The sequence below is a fragment of the Epinephelus lanceolatus genome, chromosome 14 (genome assembly GCF_041903045.1).
Source record: "Epinephelus lanceolatus isolate andai-2023 chromosome 14, ASM4190304v1, whole genome shotgun sequence".
Lineage (NCBI taxonomy): Eukaryota > Metazoa > Chordata > Actinopteri > Perciformes > Serranidae > Epinephelus > Epinephelus lanceolatus.
The window spans coordinates 28,941,051-28,966,526 of record NC_135747.1 but is presented as its reverse complement, the minus strand read 5'-3'; the positions used below and the strand labels follow the sequence as shown (position 1 = coordinate 28,966,526).

The following is a 25,476-nucleotide window of genomic DNA, read 5'->3' as shown; positions in this document are numbered from 1 at the left end:
CATATGATTTGTGCTGAATAAGATTTAACAGAAGTCTTTGGCGCTTGGACACCAGAGGGAGATATTTTGTGATCGAGGGGCATCTGAGCAGCACTAAGATAAATCCCCACATGGAGTCTAGACACTGGTGGTGGTGGCTGATGACTCTGAGGCTGCTGAGGTGGATGAGGCTGATGAATCTGTAAAGTCTAGGTGGTGATGGGGAGGGGGAGGGCGCGCATGACAGCAGCAAGAAAGAACTACGGCAGAGGAAGAACCATATTTAAAATAAGGAGCAGTGAGATAGGGTGAGAGAGGTGGTGTTTCCCTGTGCCCGGACAATGTCACCTCGAGATAGTGAGTGAGCATGTCTGCAAAGGGTGAATGACTTCGTCTTCAACTGTCTGTCTGAGCTTCATTAGTACAAAGACTTGAAGTCTCTTATGCATAATAAGAAAGGTTGGGGTGGTGGATGGGTCAAAAAACACAGGACTTTCTCGCATGAGACTGGTGATCAGAATAGTGTGAAACCAGAGCCCCATTTCCACCGAGCAGTACGGTACAGTTCAGTTCAGTATGCTTTTTTCCCCCGTTTCCACTGTGAAAAGTTGTGGATGGTACCAATGGAACCGTTCGCAACTGTCCCCATTTTTGGTCCCCCCTCTGTTGGGGTACCTATAAAATGAAAAAAAGCATCATGGAGCATCCTTCCTGTGGGCTATGGCAACACTAAACCCCTGAGCTTGCCTGAGAAGGACTAAATGCACAAACTCACTATTTTTAAATATCCCATGCAGATAGACTCTCACTGCAGCCTGTTTTATTTTGTTCAGAAAATGTTAGCGTGCAGCCTCATTCTGTTGACGATAAACGAGGTGCAGACTGATAAAAGAGGAAATACAGTGAGTGCTGGATGGAGCAGTGAGTGACAACAACCCCGCCCACATTTAAGAGCACTGTTTGCGGTGGAAACCCTAGGGTCTAGGTACCATGTCTGAAGGGTTACTTTTGGTTCCAAAGGTACCATACTGAAAGTGTTTGGTTGAAACGGGGCAGAAATGAGTTATTTTAAGGTCCATCATCTTTTCTTTTCCTAAACCCAACCCATGCAACTTTACATCAGGTATGTAACTTTACATTACGTACGTAATGTCATTCATGGTGCGGTTATTTGTTAGGTATCATACGAACCGTTGGATAAGGATATGTTGCGCACACAGTTTTTTAAAGGGCTCAGTAAACAAAACAAACCCTGCCTCAACTGGATAGCTTTTAGCTACCTATAAAAAAGAAATCAATATCAGTTTAAGTGTACGCTATATTTAGAACATTGACAAAAGCAGTAATTTTACTTTGCAAAACACAGGAGTTTCTGGTTCTAAGGTAAAGCAGTGGAAATATTTTTCAAATATTGCGTACACTTAAATGGATACTGATTTTTTAGGGCGGATCTTTTATATGGCTAAAATATATTTTGCCACAGCCCCCGTCCATAGTAGTTTGTTGTTTAACTTCCGTCCTGGTTAATTTGATTTATGGAAGATGCTTGCCAAGCAACACAGTACATAAAAAAAGCACAGCAGGAAAGTCAGACAGGTTTGGCTACAGTGTCGAACAATATCATCTTTAAACGTTGCAGCTATGGCTGAAAATGACAACAGAGATCATTTTTAATAATTAAATTCACCTATCTCCACAACTGAACTCAACTGCCGGTTGTCTGACTGGGTGACTGTTGTTGTTAGAGCGATGTCACTCTGATTTGGTCTATAGTTTTTGGAGGACACTGGAGCTCTGCACCGTCAGAATCAGTAGCCAGTACTCATCTGATAAGGTCATTGCTGGTTTTGGTCTTTGCATGGGATTTGTTGATAATAAGAAAAGAAACAGAATACCTTCTTATCTTTAACAGACAAACTGATAAAACAAAATAAAAGCATTAGGGAGAAGCACAAACATGAGTCCCACACCATCTTTCTAATGGCTGCATATCTTATTTCTAGGGACACGAGTTAAAATGACTCAGCTGAACGCTTCCTGATGCTACGACTGGTACAGGCGCCAACAGTGTTGTCTGCACACTGGCTACGATGTCACACAGAAAGCCACTGTTACTGTTTCTGGCTGTGATGTGGCCGTGAAAAGTGTGAGTCTAGTACTACTGGAGGAGAGGGGGAAACTGCTATAAAACAATCTACAGTAGCACTGGCACTTGGACATTAATCATCTTAACAGTGACTAAGCACAAAACAAAGGGCTGTTGTTCCAGTTTGTGTTTGGTATTTTCGTGTGGTGCTATCATCATTATCCCCGTCAGTCTTTTGGTGTTCCTCCGCCTCGAGGAGTCCGCTTAGGTCTCAACTTTCCCGTACGTCCCCTCTGGAGGGCGGTATTGTTTGGGGAAGGCCTTGAGCTGGAGAGAGTTAAAGGCGTATTTACGACATCCCACATTCTTCATGGTGTTCTCTCTCCTGCAGCCCTCGCTGTGAAGAAACAGAAGCTATGCGTTATTTACTTTTCTAAATGAGCTGTGAAATGTATGGCTTTCATCATCATCAGCTGACCTGCGCATACAGTCCAAGGCCTGGTAGAAGACCTGTGGGGCGAGGGCGTGCTCCTGCTGCAGGATCTGACACTGCTCCAGGGTCAGGGACATGGCCGTGCGGTCCTTGGCGCTCTTACAGCTGGTGAAACGCACTCCATTCAGGCGGCGACATGCCTTCATGGTTCAGGGGAAAGAGATTAAAGGAGGAAGACAGAGCTTTTAAATTTGCATAGAGAAGACATGAGAAGCAAAGTCTACCTCGGCTGCTTGCCACAGAATCTCCACGTTCTTGCTTTTCTTGGCGTTCACGCTGTGGCTCAGCTGTTTAAGCAGCTCGGGCAGACTGGTGGTGCTGCGGGAGCGAGGCAGGCCTGAGGAGAGAACAGAGGAGGAATGATGAGGTGAGTTAAATATGAGAGCAAGAAGATAAGAGTGTTTTGTATGAATATAAACTCACAGTCTTCTGGCAGGACTTCTTTAAATTGGTCGTAGTACGAGCTGAGGCGAGTCATGCTCTCCATGTTGATCACCTCTTGTAGTGACGTGTCTCCAAACCTGGACACATGAGTAAGATATTACAGTTTTCTTTCCATCCTGAACCTCTCCACCTGCCCTATCCTCTAACCTCAGCGACTCACTTCTCAGCCAGCGTCTGCTGTTCGTTGATCCCCACGTTGAACAGGACAGGCTGTACGCGCAGCAGCATCCCGTTCTGGATCTCTCGCGGCAGAGTGTCGAACATCACCCCGGGCATCGGGACCCTGACATTGAAGCCGCTTCTGTTTCCCGTGATCACCGGCAGCATGTCTGGGGCAAAGCCCGTAGTTGCCTGGGTGACTTTAAAGGTGACATTTCTCAGGTCCATCACTCCGATGCTCATGTCCTCCAACATGGCCAGCTCCTCACCTTTAGGGAACAAGGAGTCATCTCAGACATTGTTACCTCAGCCAAGGACGTTACATTTATATATACTGTATGTTTGACATCTCTCACTTGAACTTGTCTGTAAAATATCTCTTAAATAAAAACTTCATTTCTTGAAGGTTCGATGTAAGATACCTTCTCTCAACCTCATATTTTGCACTGTAAACTACAACGTGCTCTATGGCTTCCTCTTGGTCACAAGAGTCACAGTTACCTGAGTTCTGTCCCTTTATTTCAAACAGTGTGCTATTAAGTCCTGAATAACTGAATCGTAGTCTTGATATTATAGTTTCATCTCTGCGGGATCTCACTGTCCTTCTAATCACACCTACCTTTCTTTGAGTTCTACAAAACCATCTGCCCGTTCTGTCTTCCTCCCACTGCTTTTGCCACCTTCCTTTTAACTTGTGCTTAATTTTCGTATTCATTTCTGTTTTACTTAAAGGAACTGGTATGTCAATATGATTAATTCTCGTTGCCTCCTTTGCACACATGTCAGCTATTTCATTTCCACTGATTCCTACGTGAACAGGTATCCATATAAATGTTATGCTTAGTCCCATCGTCTGAATTCTGAATAGTGTTTGCTGTATTTCCAGTAAAATATCCTGCTGTCTGAATGATGTTTCCCCAGCCTAGTGTCTCATGTTTGTTATCATTGTGTCTCTGTCTGTGTTTGCTGGGCATTTCCTTCTGGTTCCCTCCTCCTGCCAATCCTCCTGTCAGCAGCTGCTGAGCCTGCACACCTGAATCTCATCTACAGTCAAGCCACTGCAGCGCAAAACCCCGGCTCAGACAGCCAGACTCTGCCAGAACGTTAAGTCTCGTCTGCGGTAAAACATCTAGGCTGACTTCTATTTTTTTTGTCTCTGTCTTTTTGTACTTTTTGGACATCAATTCCTCAACCATAACCTGCCACATCCAGCCTCGTCTTCTGCCTCCTGATTTGGACTGCTCTGCCTTCTACTAATCTGCCTTTAGCTCCACTTCTTCAAACTAAAATGAACTGCCTCAAACCATTCAGTTTCCTGGTTGTGTTTGCCTTTAGGTCCAACATTCAATGGCCACAACACATGTATAATTTGATGCTGATCTAGATTAAACATGTCTTTAACAGCCTTGGTGGAGGTGTGCACTCACTTACATTTATAACATGCATAAATGTCCACACACACATCCTCACACTCAGGTTACCATAGGTGCTGAGCAGGCCCTCATACTGCACCAGTAAGCCGATGGTGTGTAGCTGCCTGAGGAAGCCAGAGTCACAGAGAGAGTTCCTCAGCTTGATGACGAAGCCGCAGATCAGTGCCGTCAGCTGTAAGCAGCAAAGCTCATATCAGTACAGGGATAACGGTCATGCTTTTAATGCAACAATGTGTTTAAAAGGCAGAAGTTAGAAGGGGGGAGTAGAAGTTGACGGACCGTCTGGCAGAAGACGACGTCGCGGCGATACTGCAGGGTGAGGCTCATGGCGATGGTGGGGGCGCTGTCCTGCATCAGCAGGAACACCATGGCCTTCTTGGCTTTGTCACTCATTAGAGACGCACAGTCCGTCAGAGTGGTGAGGAGTGGGTACAAAGCCTCGCTCCATTCACCTGTGGACACAGCACACAGCAATTAATACACACCTGTACAGACGTGGAAGAGGCAGACACTGATCTATTAAAGGCTGAATAGAAAAGGTGCATCTTTGACATGTTTAACTAAATGAAATCCAATAGTACTAATTGTAACTGCTTATCCTCTTGAGGGTCACGGGGGGGGGCTGGAGCCTGAGAGGCAGGCTACACCCTGGACAGGTCACCAGACTATCACAGGGCTGACACATAGAGACAGACAACCATTCACACTCACATTCACACCTACGGACAATTTAGAGTCACCAATTAACCTGCATGTCTTTGGACTGTGGGAGGAAGCTGGAGTACCCGGAGAAAACCCACACTGACACGGGGAGAATATGCAAACTCTCAACGCACAAAAGGGCTCCCCCACCCTGGGTTTGAACCAGGAACCCTCTTGTTGTGAGACTGCACCACCGTGCTGCCTTTAATGTCCTTATACTATTAATTATATGCATGTTACTTTAATGGTCAGAGCAGTTGAGGGTTTCTCAACCCTTTAAGGTAACTTTACATTTTGTGAATCCATTTAAGTGGCTGACATGCTACAGTACAATACATTTCAAAATGTTGAATGCTGAATATCAGAAATAAAGTATCAATATTTTAGTCCTAGGAATGTCATATGACCTTATCTGCATATCAAGCAGGACTTATGACCCCAAGACTGAGAAAACTTTATTTGTTCATTGTGGTTTTTAAATTAATATCCTCAGTTCACAATATTGCAAATTAAATTGCAAATAATCCTTGGAAATTCACAAAATATTTTAAATTTTGGCTTGAAATCTTCTGATTTTTTTTTAAAGAAGTTGCTTAAAATTTATCTTATTCTTAAACTTTGTTTCTATGTTGTAAACAAATTCATTTTACACATAAATAATACATGACATAATACTACTACAAACAATTTCATCTTATAAACATCTGCACACTGTGTTAGCTGATTGTCTTTCTTTTAAGCCACGCATTGAACGACTTGTGAAAAAGCTGAAGCTGAAACTGGGTTTTTATTTTAGAAACAGAGACTGCTTCTCTTCCTTGGCCAAAAAAGACTGGTCTCTGCCACATTCTTGACTGTGCTTGATTGGGAGGATGTATTATTTATGAATGCACTCACCCACCCAGTGTTTGCATGCTCTGAACTCAGTGTATCATAGTGCATTGAGATTTATTATCAACTGTAAGCCACTAACTCATCGCTGTATCCTGTGCACACGGGTTGGCTGGCTCTCTTTATGATTTCAGAGACTTTTTCATTGGCATTCTCTAGTTTATGAAGCTATTGTTGGCCTACTTCCAGCAAATAAAGGCTATGAAATAATAAAGGCTAATAAAAGCTATTTATATATCACAGTGACTATATGGCTTTAATTTCCCTTCTGGCACATGCAGGATGGTTTGTTAAGGAATTATTGCTCTCACCTGGAGACGTCTTTTCCACCTTTTCTACCTCTGGGCTGATATCTATGAGGGAGAGAAGGTTTGTTTAGATAAGGGCAGAATTTCAGTTCAATTTATAACAGCAACACTGACAGACTTAACATGATTATGAATTATGACCCTACAGATGTGATGTGAGAGGCAAACAGGAGTCTGCTGAGAGAATGATGATGATGTTAGTCGAAGGTTATGTGGTGGATGTGAGGATGGTGAGGATAACAGAGGATGACATCATGATGACGATGGTAAAACCTTGTTTTTATGCTCAGGGCGTTTCCAGGGAGCATCGCGGTTACTATGGAAACCCACTGAGAGTGACTCATTCATATCAACTCTGATCTTTGTGCTCAGAAGTCAGACAAACTGGTGCATGACTGTACCTCAGTCACACACCATACAGCTGTGTGTGTGTGTGTGTGTGTGTGTGTGTGTGTACCTTTCTTAGTGCTGCTCGGCTCCTCGTTGGCGAGCAGGAAGACGTCCTCAGAGCTGCTGTCGCTCTGGATTTTGTCCCGATGCAGCAGCCGGTCCACCCTCTGGATCACACACTCCAGGCTCTTATCAACATTTAGCCAAACCTTCTCCTGCACACACACACACACACACACACACACACACACATTACAGACAGAGTTAACATAAAAAAAAGGAACCACAGAAGGCAAGACAAAAGACAAGACAAAAGACAAAAAGACAAAAATGTTGATGGGAATCCTCTTACCCACTCCTCCTCGTGCAAATCTGCCTGCAAGGAAGCACGCTTGTTTTTACTCCCTTCGCTGCCCTCCGGTGGAGCCGCATGGCGAGAGGGCGAGGTGGCAGCACGAGATGGGGAGGTCGGGTGGCGGGAGGGGGAGCGTGATGGGGAACGTGATGAGGGTGAGAGGGAGGAGGAGGACGGGGATGGGGTGCTTCGCTGAGTCAACTCTGGGCGGGCGGCTGCCAGGGCGAGGATGGCTGTGGACAGCAGCTTGGAGTCGCACACGGTCACCAACTGACGAGTCTGAGGGAGGAGACGGAGACAGAGGTGGGTAAAAATGTGGTTAGACTGTGGATGTTAAATTAACAGTGACTTGGGGCATAATATGCTCTTTAAAGTTCATAAAACATGACATTAAAAATATGGGAGAAACTGTCTGTGTTGTGATACGTTAGGTTCTAGGTTAAATGTATTCGATTGCAAAAATTTAATTTAATGACTATTTTAGCTTGCATGAACTGATCGTATCTATCCAGACCATAAGCACTGAGATAAAACTCAAGAGATCGAGGAAACAGTGGAAGTCAGAAGCTGAGGCAGAGTGAAAGAGTGAGGAAACTATAACACAGCTCTACACTAGGACCCTTCAGTTCCTCTGAGCGCTCTCTCACCTTCTCTGTTAGGATGGCCAGGGTTCTCTCCAGAGCGTTGGCTGAGCGCTCCTTGGCGGCCCGAGACAGACGTTCGGTGTAGTAACACACTTGTGTCTTCAGAGTGTTTATTTGACCAATCAGCTCCTTTGCTTTCACAACATCCTGAGGCTGGTACGCCATCACTTTAGAACCAGAGCCTGCAGAGCTTTGGGTGTGTGTTGATGTGTGTGTGAGAGACAGACAGAGAAGATGAGTATGGCAAACACAGCAAATTCAAATAAACACAAAAAACTTATAACATACTACAGGTAATCTCACCTTTCCTCCTCGTAAGTGCTGATTGAGTGAGGCAGAAAATAAAATCACACAAACGACAAAGGTTAATTAATCCCTCATTATCAAACACCACCATGAAGCTCATGCATTTCTGCTCTACTTACTGTTTCCTGGCTTCTTCCAGCTTGTGCAGCAGTTTTCGGAGGCCACAGCCTTTAAAGCCTTGATGATGTGCAGCAGGAGCACCGATGGTCACAACATCGTATGTCCGGTCTGATCAGAGGGCAGTAAGAAAGAGGATGAAATAAGATACTGTACAAACAATATCATTAAAACCTTGAACATATGAAGGGATGCAAACACACAATATATATACATAAACCTACCATAGCCAGTCTCTCCCTGTACTCTCATCCTCTGGATATGCAGGTTAGTAGGAATAAACTCCAACTTCCTCTCAGCTTTCAACGTACTAGATTTAAATGACGGACCTGAGAGGGAGCAGATTAGAGGAAAGAGGTTAACTGTTTCTGTATATGCTGTAATGGGGCATAGATAAGTCATGATGTGATGTTTCACATAGAAATAGAAATATATAGGATATTTTACTGGTTATTTTGTGCAACATTTATTTTTACTTAAAGGGGCATCCAACAATTTGTTAATGCACTTTCATAAAATTGTGAAACTGAGAGGGACGATGCAGCAGAGGCAGAGGTACACGTTTCAGTGCCTAACAGGGTCAAACTCCAGAAATACTGGATTGTACACTCTCTATAATGAAACTTAAAACCATCACCTTGTGAGACTCGTCCTGCGCTGGCCGACATGGGCAAACGTGCTCCAACGGACCAAAACATTCCCATTAGGAGAAACATGCCAAAGCTTTAGAAACAATGTCAATTCAAAAACCCATACAAACATCCATTTTTCTATTTTCAGCCGCTTGTCCGGGGGCAGGTCACAGGGCAGCATGCCAAGCAAAGCACCCCAGATGTCCCTCTCCTCAGCAACACTTTCCAGCTCCTCCTGGAGGACCCCAAGGCATTCCCAGGCCAGATGAGAAATGTAATCCCTCCAGCATGTTCTGGGTCTGCCCCGGGACCTCCTACCAGTTGGACTTGCCCAGAACACCTCTAACAGGAGGCGCCCAGGAGGATCCTGATCAGATGCCCAAACCACCTCAACTGACCCCTTTCAATGCGAAGGAGCAGCGACTTTACTCTGAGCTCCCTCCAGACATCTGAGTTCCTTACCCTATCTCTTTACGTATAAAAATCCAACACAAATACAACAACAGACACGTGCTGCAAATGAGGAAATGTGCTGCAGAAAGATGTTGTTTTGATGAGGGATTGTTTCTGAAGCTGCAGCACATTTCTCCTAATGGAAATATTTTGGCCCATTGTTGCACATTTGCCCTTGTCGGCCACTGTATGTTCCTGCCTGGTTCTAGGCTCATATAAACATAAACATATGTTTATAGATTTTAAACATTTAACAAGTTACACAAAACATATACTCGCCCCCAAAGTTAGAACAAATGGCATTATATAAAAATTAATTATAAAAAAAAACATTTCCCAAATATCAATAAATTTGAAGCCCTATTTCTCACTATATAGGTGAGTTTTTCAAGAGCCAAGCTCGCTGTTAAATCCTTCAACCATCGGCCGAGAGACAGGCAATGCACATTCGTCAGAGCCCAGAGCGCAACTGAACGCCTCGACTATTGCAAATGTATTCAACCACCATTTTCTCTTTCCTAGGCAGGATAAAACTGTCTGGAAACATGCCTAACAAGCAGAGCCTAGGACCTAAAGATACTGGGGATAAGGGCATCCGAGATTCAAACTACAGCATCGACCGCCAGAATTTGTTGATCTCAACACACTCCTATAAGCAGCGGTAAAGGGTCCCATGATGTGTGTTGCAGTTATAGTGTTGGTCAGGAATATTCGGATCAAATTTGTTCGTTTTCACCACTGTGATGTATGTTCTCAGTCGAGTATTGATGGTTTGAGTTTGAGCGTCACTCTCTAAAATGTCCTCTTGTAACCATAAAAGTTTTCTTTCTGTTATAAAAGTGTAAATCAGTGCCCAAGCTGAGACACCCTGGTGATTTTCTCTGACTTGACAAAGCTCTCCCAGGCTCTTTAGTACCTCCAGTGACTGATAGACTTTGACTTGTAAAATTGGTGGTCTGCCCCTTTATGTTACAGATAGCTTGTGTTTCTAACCTTTGTATTCGTGCAGGTCACTTATGGTCTCCTGGTAGGTGAGGATGATGGTCTGATACTGCGTGATGATCTGCCTCCTGAGGTTCTCCCAGCACGCGGACAGCTCACCCAGCTCCTCCAGCTCACACACCCTACACATCACATGAGAGCGTTTACGATCAAGACATCCAGCCGAGACGCTCATGATCTCACAGCTTGAAGTTCGTTCAGCTTGTTCAATTAAAGTCTGCAGCTGGGCATGTCCAGCTCCTCAAACCACCCACATTACAAGCAAGCATTAGTAAGAGCAGCAGCAGAGGGAGTTGTAATGATGATGCTTCTTCGGCCGCATGATGATGATATGATAATAGAGCACAGAGGAATATTACAGTTCATGATATGTCACACATTTCAGTTTAATGTCTGCAAAGGATAATGTGCACTGTATTAGACTGAAATATTAATCTGATGGTTTGCAAGATTAATTTATCTAAACAGTGAGTGGATAGCTTTATCTCCTCAGGCTGCTTAAAACTATTCTGAGAAGAGAACAACACACTCTGGTTAAACTATTTGCATCTCATTTGCACAGGTCTGTGAAAAAAAGGCCGAGCTGTACACTGTAAAAAAGAGATCGGACAACTCTGAGACGTTACCTGACAGCGTCTTCCTCCAGCAGCAGCTTCACAAACTGTCGAGGAATATGCAGGGAGAGAGCGCTCTCCGCCATCTGCTCCAGGATCCGAAGGTGGTTGCCATCCGTGGTGGGGAACCGGTACGTTCGCGACATGACGCCCCCGAAAACTGAAGCACATTGAAACATACAATCAACATTAGCGACACCATGATGTCACCTGTTACTATAATCTCACATGGTCATACAGGAGGTTTATAATTAGTTCATATACTCACCAGCCTTTAGCAGAGGGTCTTTACACAGAGATGAAGACTTGGATCTAATACCCATGGATTCAGTCAGGCTTTCGTCAACAGGGAGAACCATCTAACATACACAAACACAAAAATCACATTAATGTTTGCCTAATGAAAACCTGTGTCTGTCTTTCCTCACTCAATGATCTGTGACCTGTTATTGAAACAGTATAATCAGAAACAGGCTGAGGGTGAAGACACTTAGCCAGGCAGAACAATATGAGCTACATTTTCTAGGGCTGTAACTATTATATTAATTAGGACCCTTCAGTTAATCAGCCTATTATTTCCCTGATTTCTTGATAACTGTTTGGCCTGGAAAACTTAATAAAACATGAACATCACATTTTCATAGGCCCGAGATGATGTCTGATAATTGCTTGTTTTATTCAACCAACAGTCAAAAACTGAAACATATTTTTTTTTAACACATAAGACGACAAAAAAGTGACAAATCTTTACAACTGAGAAGCTGGAACAAAAGAATATTTAGTATTTTGTAAGAAAAAGAACTTAAAGGTCCAGTGTGTGGGATATAAGGCGATATATTGGCATAAATGGAATATAACATATATATTTTCTTTAGTGTATAATCACCTGAAAGTAAGAATTGTTGTGTTTTCGTTGCCTTAGAATGAACTGTTTATGTCTATATAGGGAGTCATTCCTCGTCTACAGAAATCGGCATGTTGCACTGCCATGTTTCTATATCAGCCTAGGACGGACAAACCAAATACTGACTCTAGATAAAGCCATTCAACACATTCTCACTCTGACCTCTTCACATATCGATGTTTGGGTCATGGACTTTCCACGTCCACATACGACGTGCAAGGTATCCTGGGTGCGTTGGTTGTTGACGTCCTGGGACACCGTGTCAAGTTCTGCCTGTTACATGCATTGTCTTCTTTCAAAATACACTAATTTAATGTTTACATACAGTCTCTTTCAAAATAAACTACATCGGTACAACACCGCAAATTGACAGTTTTTTCCTTCAATAACAAACACACATGGTTGGGTTTAGGCAACAAATGCAAGTGGTTAGGTATAGGAAAAAAGAACAGGGTTTGGACGCAAACACCTCTCACTCAGGTGAAAGTTGGTGTTTGTTGGACCCATCCACCACCCCTCCTGCCTGCCCCATTTGGACTTTTGTCGCCTTAACTTTCATCCTTGTCCCACCGCCTTTCCCCCTGACGCCGCCGGGGACCGTTAAACTATAGCGGCAACCAGCTGTGTGTCATGCTGATGTTAAAGGTCACCTTTTTTGTTGGTTTCTGACGCCACAAGTCACTGGCCAAGCGCCGGATTTCAACGACTTCGGAGTGAGACCATGCTCAGCCATTCGCATTTTCACATCGGCCACCATAAATCGCAGCCCCTCTGTGATGACAGTTTTGGAAAAACACCGATTTTTTTTTAGGGTAAAACTGCTTTATCAGTGGTTTTACTGTTTTAAATCACCAGGTCCGTTCATTTTGGAGAGGAAGAGACCTCTGTGGATAATTTAGCTCACGATAAAAACTTCCTGAGTGTCTGGATCTTAAGTTATCAGAGAAAAAAGATGAGCACAGATTAGTAGGTGCTGGACTGGCGGCCCGTCTCCGAGCATTGGAGAAATTATGACTGTAATGTAAAACAGCTTTATTCAGTGTTTTTACCGGTTTAAATCACTGGGTCGTTTGTTTTGGAGAGGAAGAAAGGGATCTCTGTGGATAATTCAGCTCCTGGTAAAAACCTCCTGAACAATGAACACTGAAGGCATTCTAACCTGGAGTTAGTTTGAGCTGGTTGCAATCTGCAATCCTCACCACTAGATGCCACTAAACCTCCCCAAATCTTACACATTGGACCTTTAAACAGTGAATCAATGATTTAAATAGTTGCTGATTATTTTTCTGTCACCTTACAATCGATAAATCCTCCAATTATTTCAGGTCTTTTGCAAACCTAAACCTTTCTGTCCTGACTCATCAGAACTTTCTCCAATCACTCACCCTTCCATTAACAGTGTCTCCTCTCTGTAACCTTGCAACAGGAGCTCTCTGCTCGCGCTTCTCCTCTATCTGCCAGGCGATGACGGTGATGTTCCCCACACGCTCGTTCTCCGCTGACCTGACCCACGGTGACATCGAGTAAATTAAATATCCCAGAACCCAAATCAAGCAGTGGCTATCATTTTGTGTCTGCGCTTATTGTGTGCCTGCCTGTTACCTGAGAGTCAGGTGCAGTCTGTGGTGTTTGTCCTGCAGCAGCTCTTTCACAGAGAACATGGACGAACCAAGCATGTACATCTGTCACATAAAGGAAAATGATAAAGGATTTAGTAGGTACAAACTTTATCTACTTCCTAACAGGAAATTTGAAGAGAAAATGATTCTCAGGGCTCACCGTGCCCTGTGTGCGGTCCTTTACATCATAGACAGAAAGCTTGACCTGAGTCTGCTGAGTGATCAGAGAGTCCTGAAAGAACGCCACGCTGCTCAGGAAGATAGGGTTACTGGTGCCCTGAGGACAGAGAGAGGTGAGATCATTTCAAGGTCTCCAACAGCAGACAGGAAGCAAGGGCAAGCGAACAGTAGCGTACCTCTATGATTTCAGTTTGAGCGTGCTTGGTCCAGAAGGCCTGGGGTGGAGTGGTGCAGCTGACGGCGACGAAGCTGGTTGGCTTACGGTCCAGAGAGGGAGTGACCAGCTCGCTGCAGGCTGCAGCAACATATGAGCACAGGGGGAGATTACAGACGCTGGGATTTAATAGTGGGATGGTCACTAATCCTCGGCCATGGGATGAATGTAATACAGTATTTTTGAGTTGTCAGTGCTTGATGAGCAGCAGGCTGTCAGGTTGAGGGATAAAAATTAAACAAGTCAGTCCACACAAATGATGCAGTCGCCTCGAGCCAATCAGTGATAAGACACATCATCCCTCATCCTTTAAAGCTGTATCAATGTTTTTGCCCAATGAGAGGCAGCATTATAATTCATTTGGAGCTGTGTCTCTGGTGAATGTAAGTCCAATATTCGGTCTCTTTTAGCTCTGTTTTTGGGCTCCACCAACTCCTAGGGGAAAAACTGCCTTTTTAGCTGTTAATTGCTTCCCTTTGTTCACCAAATATTAGCCGATCATCATATTATCCTGCTGGTTTTCAGTTTAGTTTTGGCTCTTCTTTCTTTTGGACTTTCTGTTACTTGCTTGTTCTAGATGTTTTTTGCTTTTTGTTAAACTTTAAACCTGCCTGCTGCTTTGCATTTGGGTCCTTCCTGAACTAATATACGACAAAAACCAACAATGCATTTGTCCGTTACTCAATACTTTCCAGCTTCCCTACTTTATCTGTGATGTGTAGGCTATTTGAGCTACTAAAAACATAAATATTTAAAAGGACAGTTCACCCATACATAAGGAGAATACATTATTTTCCTCTTACCTATAGAGCTGTTCATCAATCTAGATTGTTTTGGTGTGAGTTACAGAGTGTTGGAGATACTGGGTGTATAGATGCCTGCCTTCTCTTAAATATAATGGAACTAGGTGGCACTCGGCTTGTGGTGCAGAAAAAAAAAAAGACATTGCAAAACTCAACAGCAATCCTTCTAAACAGGCCCCCTCCTACCTCACCGACCTGCTCCACTGCCACACTACTTCCTGCAGTCGCCTCTCTTATGAGGCCAGCCTCCTGACTCCACTACTCAGGACCAAGCACCGGACCTGGGGTGACAAAGCCTGGACCCTCGAAAACTCTCTTCCGAAACACATTTGAGACCACAAACTTATCTTTTCAAAACAGTTTTTAATGTGTGAATGATGTTTGTATTTAACCACATTCTATTTTTAACTAATGTACAGCGTCTGTCAGTACCATGAAAAGTGCCCTATAAATACAATGTAATAATACTATTATCATGAATGTCTCTTTCCAGAAATCATGACCCAGTTACTCAAGATATTTCACAGACCTTGTTGTGAGCAGTTTCGTCTAGGAACTATTTTCTGTCTATTGAAGTACACTCACCAACGGTGTAGCTAGCAAACATTAATGCTCAGTCAAGCAGAACACCATTAATATCTCGTGTTGTCATGAATACAAGCCTCCTGTTCAGGAGTAGATGCACACTTCCTTCTGAAGTGGTCCAGCCACAGGCCAGGCTTCTCCTTAGTCAACAGTTCAAGGTCTGCACAGTTTAATACATTTCACACCACACTTGCTTTTGGCCATGTCGTCAAGCTAGTTGCTGTCTCTGTTAAGTCGCAGTCCATTTGTCACTCACTCTACAGCAGGAAATAGCACTTCAAAATAAAAGCTCTCTACTAAAAAATAAAGTGTGTTTATTACAAACCTGACACGTTTTTGAGTCACTTTCGGTCCATTCAGAGAGGACCTACGACCCACCAGTTGGGAGCCACTGATCGAGAAAATGCAGACATCTCAATGGCTGATATCTCCAACACTTCGAAACTCACATCAAAATAATCTAGATTTATAAGCAGCACCACCAGTAAGAGGAAAAATATGTACTTTTGTTTTGGGGATGAACTGTCCCTTTAAAACCTGGCACAAACATATTGTTTCTCTTTTTTAAAGCTCTGTAATTTCCTAAAACAGCTGGGAACTGTAGTTTTCAGTAAACGTGAGTCAAACCACAGCAAAAAGTGCAGCTGTTAGGAGCTAATTTCAGCTGCAGGCTTAATACACATTTGGGGTGCTATTAAGTTTTTACTGCGGCACAGTGGTTGTGGGACTGACTCAAAATAAACTACAGTGCCCATGTTCATCATAATGAAGTTGGTGCAGCATTGTGGGTCATAAATGTGTTTTCGTGTGTCAAACAATTAAGATGACGAAGCTACAGCATATGAATGAGGCTTTGGATACACAGACAACAGCTGCCTATAGTCACTGTGGTTACTAGAATCAATTCATTGTTCAGATTTGTTAATGATCAACTGCTGGTGTAAATGAAGCGGGCTCTGTCAATACAAGGAGCACACACACAGTCTGATCCTCATGCAGCAGTGTGTATAATGAACGTACCCACGCTGAACTCCAGCACAGGCTCGTCTGGATCCTGACTGTTGCCTGAAGGATAAAAAGAAAAGAGGAGGGGGAGCTCCTTTTTAACGCCCTGCTATTTCATCATCAATGAAGTAAACAGGTTACCATGGTAGCGGTTACTTAGTTACCCAAGAGAGCCAGCCCCATCATCTCAGCTGAGAGATCAAACGTGTTGGCCCGGTAGACCGACCACGGCCGGTGGCGGGGGCTGCGCTCCTTCCCGGACATGGTTGGTTCACGTCGGGGGCTGAGGATGGACTCTTAGAGTAAAAAGGACTGAAGAGCAGAAAAATGTCGAGAGGCCTCAAAATCAAAACTGTCACGTCAGTTCTTTGCTCGCTGGTTTCCCTCGTGTGTGTTGATCTGAGCTGTCACAAGTTTGTCGATGATAAATCTGAAAGACAGAAGAAAACAACAGAGCGATCATCTGCTGTCCCCTCAGAAACAGCCGAGACAAACTGGACTTCTTCCACTCTTACATACTGATGTCACGCTTTTATCAAGATGGCAGCTGAGACAAAATTAGAAAACCGCTCGTAATAAGCCATGAAGGTTGCTACTGGCCTCGCACACACACATCATCACATTACAGTCTTCAATACACAAGGTCAAAGCAATGAATAACTGATGTAAGTGGGCTGTATGAGAGGTTGTGCAGTTTCCTGACGGCGCTCGACTTATCTCTTTCCCTCTGATAATGTGCAAATATAGGCAGCGGGAAGAAAATTCAGCTGTGTGAATTTTCACACAGCTGTAGGAAATGAAACAGAGCTGCAGCAGACTGAAGCTTCACCTTCCGTCTCCTGATGCTATTTATGCCCCACTGGTGTTTTTGTCTTCTTTTGGACGAACTAATGTCAAACACACAAGCACAGATAGATATGAGATACATCTGAGGACGTAACAGATAACCTCATCATGCGAAGGCACAAAGAACCACCAGTTATTTTTACAATTAACTTCTATGATACTGGGGAAATTGTCTCACACAGCTCTTAACTTTTTATTCAGTATTTTATTGCCTTGTTCCTCTACAGGAAGATTTTTAGAACAAGGTCCCTTCTGTCTACACAGTAACATTAATTGAAAGCAAAGCTATAAAAACCTCTATTTGCTACGGAAACGACAACAAAAGAAGCATCAACATGTGGATGTGAAGGCCCACATGAGCCCACAACTCGCACGACTGCCTCCAGTGAAATCCCTAGCAAAGTAGATGGCGGGAAGAATTGGGCTCTTAACACCAAAATGAGATGACAGCTGAGATTCTGAAAAGTCCAAATCATGTCTGAAGCTGGGAGGAAATGACACGTTACAACCTGAACATCCTGGGGATGAGATGAAGCAATTCAGGATCGATAAAAACAAACACCAGAGAAACAGTCCTTTACTCTGGGCGTGACGACAGCCAACATTAGGAGGGAATTTCCATAATTCCCCAAAACAGTATAGAGAGGTCATGCATTGAACAGAAACCCATCAACGACGGAATAATAGGAACAGGAAGTCATTAAAAAAAGATTAACCTTGTGAGAAGCATGAATTTTCCCTGATGCCCCTGTTCTTTAAATCTTTGAGTATAACTGGAGTAGCAGACGTCTTGTTTACCTCCACAGCCTTGTGACTGTTTCTATATTACAACTTAAAGATCATGAACACACTGAAGTTGGAAGCGCGAACATCTAAGAAGCACATAAATGCATCATTAACCTCAGCTGGCAGGGGTCTGATTTAATCGATGCCTGCTTGTTCACTCGGTGCCCTTGCTACACTACGTTACAACACAGTACGGATTCATGAGCACTGGGATGTTTGACAGGCTAACCCTAACTTCGTTCATATTTGCCCATCACTAGGAGTGACACAAAGGTTCGGGTGGCCACTAACATCACCAAGAATCATCCTCTAGGAGCCATGAATATCAGTACAAAACTTGATCATCTTCTGACCGATATACTGCTCTAAAACAAACTATTACATTAAGAAACAAAGTCACAAAAATACTTAAAGGAATACTTCACCCGCACAATGATCATCTGTATATCAGGAACTCATTGATTTTATGAGGAAAACTTTTCTCTGTTTTTCTCGCATGCCTCTAAGGTGTAAGAAGAATCCATCTCTCTCTGGCTCTCTCTCTTTATGTCTCATTTTGTTAAATGGATTACTGCAAATGTGTTATGCTGATCTGTTCTGTACGTCACCTATTGCACGTCTGTCCGTCCTGGAAGAGGGATCCCTCCTCAGTAGCTCTTCTTGAGGTTTCTACCATTCTTTTCCTCCCATTAAAGGGTTTTTTTGAGGAGTTTTTCCTTATCTGCTGTGAGGGTCCAAAGGACAGAGGGATGCCGTATGCTGTAAAGCCCTCTGAGGCAAATTGTGATTTGTAACATTGGACTTTATAAATAAAACTGATATTGAAATTAAAAGGGGGTCTGCGTTTAACAACAGCAAAACTACATCAAAACATCTGTGTACAAACTCACACAACTCTTGCAGCACAATGCAAGTCTCACGTATCCAGTCGTATGCTCAGTACTATCAAACACACAGGCATTTTTGCCCTAACCTTATTATTTAAAATACTTTTGCATACGTGTAGCACAGCTGGGCAAACGTGCATCTGGACTTTGCTTGTGCATTGCATTGAGCAGAGTTAGAAGATGTGCTTGTCCGGCACGCTCTTCGTCCATACCAATAAAAAAGTGCCTTACAATTGTAAGATTTTAGGGAAAATGCCTTTGTTTGGGAAGTGCTGAGCATACGACTAAATAAATGAGTCTTGCATTGGACGAGTTAGGGGAGTTTTTAAACTGATGTTTTGACATAGTTTTGCTGTTGTTAAGCGTGGACCCCTTTTACTTCAATTCATTAAGAACTTTCTCTGTTTTTGGATTTTTCGTGCACAGTGGAGGTATTGAAGAAAGAAAAACTATTCTTCACAAATTCAACATAACACACAGTGAGTTATTGATATACAAATGATCATTGTGTGGGTGAAGTGCTCCTTTAACATCTCTCCTTATCTAAAATTTAACAAATGATAATTCAATAAAATCCCTTCTCATATTAAGCCTTGCTCATTACCTACAACCTCCTCACTTTAACCACACATACTTACATAACTATTATTATTATCCCACCACATCCAGTAAGTGCTTGCGGTGCGAGTCATAGTGAAACCAAGACACTTATTTATTGTGTCAGATACTCAGTTTGGATGATAATGCAAAAGCCACAGTGTTAAAGCGCCACTCATGTTGTTACCTCCATAACACTGCCTGCACCTGCCAAATCAATGAGAGAACAGGAAACTGAGACTGTGCCAAGTGTGGCACACTGTGGAAACACTTGTGTGAGAGTGAGAATCAGCAACAAGGCAATTAAAATGTCAGTGTATTGATTTGACTCCTGCAAAGCACAAGTAAGCACAAATTTGAACCACAGAAGAAGAGAGAGACACGGAGGAGGAACTAGAAAATGTGAGGAGAATCTGAAAGGTTAGGAAGAAAGGAAAAGGATGCTGCAAGTGGTATGATGACTAACCTGAGCTGAAAGGCGCTTCAAATTGACCTGAGAGGTAAATGTTTACATTTCCTGTGGCGTGTCAGACCCGCTTAACATTTCCTCTTTGGTGCTTGTGTGTGTGTGTGTCGCACAAATATCCACTCAGAGTGATCAGCTGGAATACATTTCTCTCCTTCCCAAACACAGACCTGGTGTTGTGTGTGTTTCTGTTTATTTGATGCCACACCGACAAAATGAGAACAAATGAGCGTGTGCCACAGTGCATTCATGTGCAAAGACTTCTACATCAGAGCTCTATTTTTAAACGTGAAGCTGTTTTGACGTCACACGCCGCACACAAATGAGGTCTCCTGTTGACACGCACACACACGCAAAACTCAAACTCATCTGCAAAGTCACACACACTAAATCCAGAGTGTGATGCTCTCTGCCAGTTTAATCTCCGCTCTGGCACCTTCATGCGAGACCAAAACAGATGACAATTACAGCGTGGATGCTCTGCCTCATTAGGCTGTGTGGGAGTTGTTGTCAAAGGGAGCCCTCTTTAAAATGCTGTAATCTGCATTATTGTCACTGCCTGGGGCATGTTGGGAAGCTCTCTAGGAAACCCACAGTGGATCTAATGTAAAGCCACAGAGAGTGACGGATCATCATCATCATCATCACATCTGTCTGACTGTCAGCCACATGCGGTCAGCTTATGGGGAGACACAATGGCCGGGAGTGATGCTGAAACATTCTGTCAATTAACTGATTTATCAGCAGATGGAAAATTGATTAACAGCAATTTTGGGGAACTGTTTAATGCAAGAAATGGCAAATTTTCTTTTGTTCCAGCTTCTTTTTTCCTTTGTTTTGTATCATAATTGGAATATCCTTGGATTTTGGACTGTTGGTTAAACAAAACAAGACATCCCCTTTTCCATTTTCCATATACAAGACTAATCAAAATAAATATTAACCACACAAAGTGAATCAAAATAGAAAAATTGTATTTATTATCAGTCCATCTGCTGATTATTTTCTTCACTTACTGATTAATTGATTGCTCTGTAACATGCCCAAAAATGACAAAAAATGCTCATCCCAGTCATGAATGGATTACTGATCAGGCCTACCAGGCACAGGCCCAGGGGCCCAGAGTGTCAAGCCCCCCCGGCCTTCATCTGCAAAATGTAACACAAATGAACATAGACCAGGAGGAGACTCAAAATGACCAAAATGAAAAGCCTAAGAACAGCAAAGAAACACAAAATAACTAAAAAAGGGGCAAGACAATCCATGAAAAATGACCAAAACAGACACAAAATGATCTCAAAAAGACACAAAACGACGACAAAGAGACAACAAAAAACAACCACAAGGAGACACAAAATAACGACAAAAACAGGCCAACAACTGCAAAAAAACACAAAACCACTGTAAATAAAGACCAAAAAAGACCCAAATGATCTCAAGAAGACACAAAAGGACTACAAATAAATGAAAAATGACCACAAAAGACACAAAATGATCTCAAAAAGACACAAAAATTCCCCCAGAAGCTCCTCGAGGAGACAGAGGAACACAACCTCCCTCAGTGACCACGCATCCTATGCACCAATGTGTGAACACAGCGACAGCCTCAGCAGACATGGCATCTCTGAATTATAGATATCTGGATGTCTCATGCAGCTCCTTTAAGGTTGAAACTTAAGGAAGCTTCCTTTTAGAATTTGTGGTCTTTGCTTTTCATTTGAAGGAATCCACAAATGATGTCACGTTGATAAGAGGTAAGAGACAACCACACTGAGACACAAAATGACCTCAAAGAGAAACAAAAGGACAACAAGGAAACAAAAACAACAACAAAAAAGTGGTAAAGCCACCAGAGAGTCTGCAAGTCTTGATCCTTTGCAGGAGAGGTGGAGGGAGAGCTTTGGTATATCTTTGCCCAGGGGCCCATTGTCTCCTAATTCCCCCGTGATCACAACTTCCTAGAAACCGCCACTCCCAAAAACCACTTGGTTATGGTTATGTTAATAAACAACTGCTTTTCAGGAAAATTATAACCGGTGGTAACACAGCAACAGGTCATTAAAAAACACCCACTTGTGGCGGCTAACAAGCTGCTGGAAAAACAGCAATGACTCATTAAAACACAACCTTATTTGTTATCTGTTTGTCTCAAATGTTTGGTCTGTAGTGGTCTGCAGCTTGGCAGGTGTCTTGCCTGCATCATCGATCATCTCCTCCACCTCCAGATGACAAAGTCAGCTCATATATCCATCCAGTTTCAACTGCTGATCCAAAGCCAGGTCACGGCGGCAGCAGGCCAAGCAAAGCACCCCAGATGTCCCTCTCCTCAGCAATGCTTTCCAGCTCCTCCTGGGGGACCCCAAGGCGTTCACAGGCCAGACGAGATATGTAATCCCTCCAGCATGTTCTGGGTCTGCCCCGGGGCCTCCTACCAGTGGGACGTGCCCAAAACACCTCTAACAGGAGGTGCCCAGGAGGCATCCTGATCAGATGCCCGAACCACATCATCTGGCCCCTTTCAACACGAAAAAGCAGCAGCCCTTCTCCGAGCTCCCTCCAGGTGTCCGAGCTCCTTACCCTATCTCTAAGGCTGAGCCCAGCCACCCCACAGAGGAAACTCATTTCAACCACTTCTATCCGCGATCTCATTCTTTCGGTCACTACCCAGAACTCATGACCATAGGTGAGGGTTGGGACGTAGATGGACCAGTAAATCGAAAGCTTTGCCTTTCGGTTCAGCTCCCTCTTCACCACCATTGATCCATCTCATGCTCCATTCTACCCTCACTCATGAACAAGACCCCAAGATACTTGAACTCCCTCGCTTGGGGCAGTAACTCTCCTCCAACCACCGTTTTCTGACAGAGAACTATGGCCACAGACTTAGAGGTGCTGACTCTCAATGACTGCTTCACACTCGGCTGCAAACCAACCCAGTGCCTGCTGGAGGTCACGGTGTGATGAAGCCAACAGAACCACATTGTCTGCAAAAAGCAGAGATGCAATTCTGAGGCCTACAAACTGGACCTCTTCCTCAGCTCATATACTACGTCACTTTATACGTATGAACATGCAAATGTATTCGTGGTTTGCAGAAATATACACTGCCAACATTTTCTACTGGCGACTGGGCTGGAACTGGAGAATGTTTGATATTATTCCATGAAAAATGAAGTGATTATTTGATCATAAAAATAGTTGCTGATTCATTTTCTGTCCACCAACTAATAGTTCCAGCTCTTATCGACAGATAATGAATTGCAGCGTGGTTAGATGTTATAGATTTCTGGGTTCAGACCTAGTAACAGCAAGTATCCACTCATGAGCAAAAGGCTGAATACTGACCAGCAGCTGCTCCTCTGTAGGTGACCTCTGACCTCAAAAAGCCAAATCAGGTAAGTTTGGTCTTCCAGAAGGATAAAAGATTGTATACATGCAGTGATGAAACATGTGATGTGGTGAGAGGACAGAGAGGATTCAGGTGGTCCTCATGGTATAGACAGTCCTCTGGGGCGGTCTGGAGACCAAAATGACCCAGTTAGTCAGGCTGGCGGCACACAGCTGGCCCCCTGCAGATGCTGTCAGCACCGGCTGCACTGCAGTGCCTCTCATTCTCCCTCTCAGATGTCCTCATCCTTAACTCACCTCCTCCTCATCCCTTTAAATCTCTCCCAAATGCCTCTCCTTCTTCTGCTCTGTCATCAACCCTCCCCTTCTTCTTTCTGTGCTCCAGCCATCTCCCCTTTCCCCGTGTCCCCCTGTAACCCCCATGTACCTCTCAGTTCCAGTCTATTGATCCTGCTTCAGCTCAGACCTAAGCGGGGCCCATCTGCCATTGTCCCTTGATCTGCAAACCGTCTACCTGATGTAGAAATGTCTGGCGTAACCATGGACACATGGACGACATCCACAGAGACTGATCCATAAATTGCTCTCTGATCTAACTGATCAAAGAGGGGGAGATTATGCAAACGAGTTTACTCACACACACACAGACAAGAAAAGGAAGTGAAGTCATGAAGCAGCTCTTGTTACCCAGACAGCGGTAAACTGAGCAGGAGACAGGAACCCTCGATGATGATGATGATGATGATGATGAATGAACTCTTATCATTGATGCCACAGGATCACACACTTATACTGTAGGTATGGAAACACAGAGGGCTCATTTAAGTTCATGAATCTTCAGATTAACCCTCAAAAATCATCAAACATAGGCAATGCATACAGTTAGAGGTGAGTTGTTTCCTCTGTGTTATGAAAAGAGTGAAAACAATGATTCAACAGATCAAATCTAATCCTTTCCGCTCTGCTGGGAGCATCTGGGAGGCCTGCAATGCGTGTCACGCTGTTTCATGAGCAACACATCCGGTTTTACATGTAACAAGTATATATATAAAAAAAATAAAAGCACATATGTAGCATTATTTTCTATAATCCCACATCAACACTCCCCTGGCCTTGTGTAAAGCTGCAGGAAACAGGGTGTCATCCTGTGTGTTCCAGCCCTGCTGCGTGCACATACACAGAGGAGAGGGCAGAGCTGTCCAATGGGAATCTATTTATGGCACCACTGGCCAATAATAGTGTCGTTATACTCAAAGTGTAGATATGTATTTATTCACAATAACAACTATTGCGTCATGGTCTCTGCTGATGCTCATCCAGAGAGGCTGCTGCTGCTGCTGCTGCTGCTGCTGCTGCAGGGTGGACTCTTCCTTCAGCACCATTCATACAAACACACCGAGAATAAAAGCAGATAATAAATCGACATTTGTGGCTGAGGCTGTAAACACGTCCTATTCTGCCCCTGCTGCGAGGTGCTGTTTTCTCTGTGCCACAGCATCCATCAGTGGGAACAAACGCCCTCCACAAACCGACACATGATCACATGCCACATTAGAAACACGTTATCAATATAATATATATCATACCGTTTGGAGAAATGCGAAGGTTTCTCTTCATATTGATGCGCATCCTGGTTGCTACTCGACGATGTCTGCAGTCAAGACTCGCCCTGACTCCCTCTGACACATCGAGACGTAATACCTCCGCCGGGCGCAGCTCCTCCTCTGTCCACCGGGGGGCGCTGCTGCCTCGGTCTGCACAGAGTGACGGTGCCACCAGGGATAACCTCACATGCTGCTGTGGGTGGGTGGAGGACTGAACGTCCATGGAGGAAGCGTGGGGGTTTGTACATTGAGCAAAATAACAACATCTCTGTCAGTTAAGTAACCTACTGAAAGCACAAGAGAGAAATGATGAATATAATACATGAAGTCACAATTATTCTGGCATGTTTATTGTCATGAATAGGCCTACATCACCTTAGATATTGGGGGAGAGTATTGCATTATTTTTTTCAATCCACAGAAGAAGGAGACTTATTTTTATATAAAATAAAATAAGATAAGAGATTCAGCCGCTCCTTCCATGGCAACCTTTACCCTCCTGAGACCCTGTGTCCTCATATGATGACATCACATTTTAGGTTTACTTGACCTTACACTTCATTCTACTCAACTCGTTCATGGACAATTTTTGTGCCATCTACTAGTAGTAAGAGCACATTACAC

General features: G+C 43.6%; 1 protein-coding gene across 1 annotated transcript; it reads right to left on the bottom strand.

Moving 5' to 3' along the window:
* Positions 1 to 291: 291 nt before the first annotated feature.
* Positions 292 to 24,964, bottom strand: inpp4aa (inositol polyphosphate-4-phosphatase type I Aa). The gene is made up of 24 exons (XM_033617658.2): positions 24,835 to 24,964; positions 16,483 to 16,748; positions 16,334 to 16,378; positions 13,888 to 14,006; positions 13,692 to 13,808; positions 13,515 to 13,594; positions 13,298 to 13,415; positions 11,277 to 11,367; positions 11,021 to 11,168; positions 10,386 to 10,516; positions 8,532 to 8,636; positions 8,310 to 8,418; positions 8,188 to 8,205; positions 7,888 to 8,074; positions 7,238 to 7,519; positions 6,953 to 7,100; positions 6,499 to 6,540; positions 4,874 to 5,046; positions 4,643 to 4,766; positions 3,163 to 3,430; positions 2,982 to 3,079; positions 2,783 to 2,895; positions 2,544 to 2,698; positions 292 to 2,462 (listed from the first exon to the last, which is right to left on the bottom strand). The coding sequence occupies exons 2-24, from the start codon at positions 16,580 to 16,582 to the stop codon at positions 2,330 to 2,332; spliced, it is 2,904 nt and encodes a 967-aa protein (XP_033473549.2). The 5' UTR covers positions 16,583 to 16,748; positions 24,835 to 24,964; the 3' UTR covers positions 292 to 2,329.
* Between the last annotated feature and the right edge of the window lie 512 nt (positions 24,965 to 25,476).